Source organism: Miscanthus floridulus, chromosome 12, assembly GCF_019320115.1.
Source record: "Miscanthus floridulus cultivar M001 chromosome 12, ASM1932011v1, whole genome shotgun sequence".
Lineage (NCBI taxonomy): Eukaryota > Viridiplantae > Streptophyta > Magnoliopsida > Poales > Poaceae > Miscanthus > Miscanthus floridulus.
This window is the reverse complement of record NC_089591.1, coordinates 76,180,575-76,182,461: the sequence shown is the minus strand read 5'-3', so window position 1 is coordinate 76,182,461 and position 1,887 is coordinate 76,180,575. Positions and strand designations below refer to the sequence as shown.

General features: G+C 67.1%; 1 protein-coding gene across 1 annotated transcript; it reads right to left on the bottom strand.

Annotated features, from left to right (window-relative positions):
• Positions 1 to 318: 318 nt before the first annotated feature.
• On the bottom strand, positions 319 to 1,529 carry LOC136498475 (protein MIZU-KUSSEI 1-like). The gene has a single exon (XM_066494401.1). It carries the CDS (start codon positions 1,377 to 1,379, stop codon positions 384 to 386), a length of 996 nt encoding a protein of 331 aa, XP_066350498.1. The 5' UTR covers positions 1,380 to 1,529; the 3' UTR covers positions 319 to 383.
• Positions 1,530 to 1,887: the final 358 nt, after the last annotated feature.

Here is a 1,887-nt window from a genome sequence, read left to right as displayed (position 1 = left end):
TGTGCACGTCCGTCGTTCGTCCACCACTGTGCAGCGCCTCTGTATGCGTGCATCGTTTCGATCGGTTCATGCATGCAGAGCCCAGGCACAGGCACAGCCGGCCGGCAGCAGGGAGCAGGCGACTGCTAGTGCTAGCCGATGGCCCCTGCGGCATGCAGTGCTGCTGCGCTCTGCAGGTTATACATGTCCGTGGTGGTCGATCGACGACGTGACCTGTCATTTCGTGTTCTGTTTTTGCGTGATACAGTAATCTTTTGATGGGGCAATGAATATTTCAGACGACGCTGCCTGAGGCTGAACAACGGACGAGACCAGACGAGAGAGAAAGAGAGATTAGACACCACGAGCGCGACGTGTACACTGTAGTTCGTACTTTTGTTCGTTCATAGCCTAACGAAGAAGATGGCGAGCTCCGGGCAGTCGCTGCCGGGCGGTCCGACCATGTAGAGCGACTCCGAGTCCCGGGATCCGACGGTGTGCTCGAAGCTCCCGCGCATGTACGCCATCTCGCCGTCGGGGCCGTCCACGTTCGACCTGCCGGGGAGCACGCCGCCGCCCATGGTGACCGCCCACAGCGTCTCCAGCACGGCGATGTCCTCCTCGGTGGGCTCCCGCCGCACCGCGTACCCCACCCTCTTGCCGTTGCAGAACATGGTCCACAGGAGCTCCTCCAGCACCCACCCGTCGTCGTGGCTGTGCCTGAAACCGTCTGTGCCGCCGCCCTCGCCGACGGCGGCGATGGCCTCTTTGCCGTCGGGGACGCCAGCGCTGGCGTCACCGCCGCCGTGCTCCGCACGCTTCTCGACCTCCAGCACGATGCGCGCGCCCGCGTGGGCGCCGAGCTCGCGGAGCAGCGCGTGCGTCGGGAGCGCCAGCTCCACGATCAGCGTGGGCTGGCACCGCGCGTTCTGCTGCAGCGACAGCGACACGCGGCCGTCGCGGTAGCCGAAGAGCGTGCCCGTGAGGCGGTGCCGGGACGACTCGGCGCCGCCGAAGGAGGAATGCCCGACGAGCTGCGACAGCAGCGAGCTCGAGTCCGACGACGGCGCGGTGGCGAGCTGCGACGACGACGGCGGCGCGATCCGGCACGCCCCGGGATGCATCTGCCCCCCGCACCGCGGGTTCAGCAGCGGGAGCGACCGGCACATGCTCTGAAACATCCGCACGGGACGGGACCGGCGGTGCGGCGCCTTCCGCCGAGGCGGCTCCTCGAGCGCGTGCCCCGCGGCGTGGCGCGCCGGGGACGGGCACGTTGACGCCTGGCACGGCGGGATGGGCGTCTTGCTGGCCGCGTCGTTGTCGTCGGCCTCCGATGATGAGGACGATGCGCGCGTCCTGCGCTCGGGATCGTTGTTGGCGTCCGCGTCGACGTCGGCCATCACGGAGGAGGGAGCAGACGAGCTGGGCGGCGGCGGCGGCCTGGGCTACCGGTGGCGGCGCGGCCAGCCCGCTGCGCTCCCCCGATCGGCCGGCTTCGAGCGCGACGGATAGCCGGAGGCTGTGGATCTGCGCTGCCCATGGATGGAGGCATGGCGAGGTGTTTTGATGCGGTCGCGGTTGCTGCCCCGTCTCGTTGGCGTGGTTACGAGCCACTGGCGCCAAAAGCGCCACCGCGGCGGCCGAGCCGAATCCTCCGCGGCGCTATTCTGGGCTACCCCCTCGACCAATTTGAGCTGCGCGATTTGTTGGATGGAGGCCCAAAATGCTTCCTCGTAACCGAGCCCAGTTTGAGGCCCCAGTAGCGGATTGGCGGTTTCGCCCTAGCCCATCGGAAACGCGGTTGCCTCGTCACAACGCCGCTTTTATTGCTTCTCCTTCTCCTTCTCCTTCTCCAACCACTCGACGACGACGACGGGGAAGGACGTGGCTGGAGTAAACGCTGGTTGC

Coding starts and splice junctions, on each gene's coding strand:
- LOC136498475 (XM_066494401.1), bottom strand. CDS start 1,379: ATGGCCGACGTCGACGCGGACGCCAACAACGATCCCGAGCGCAGGACG.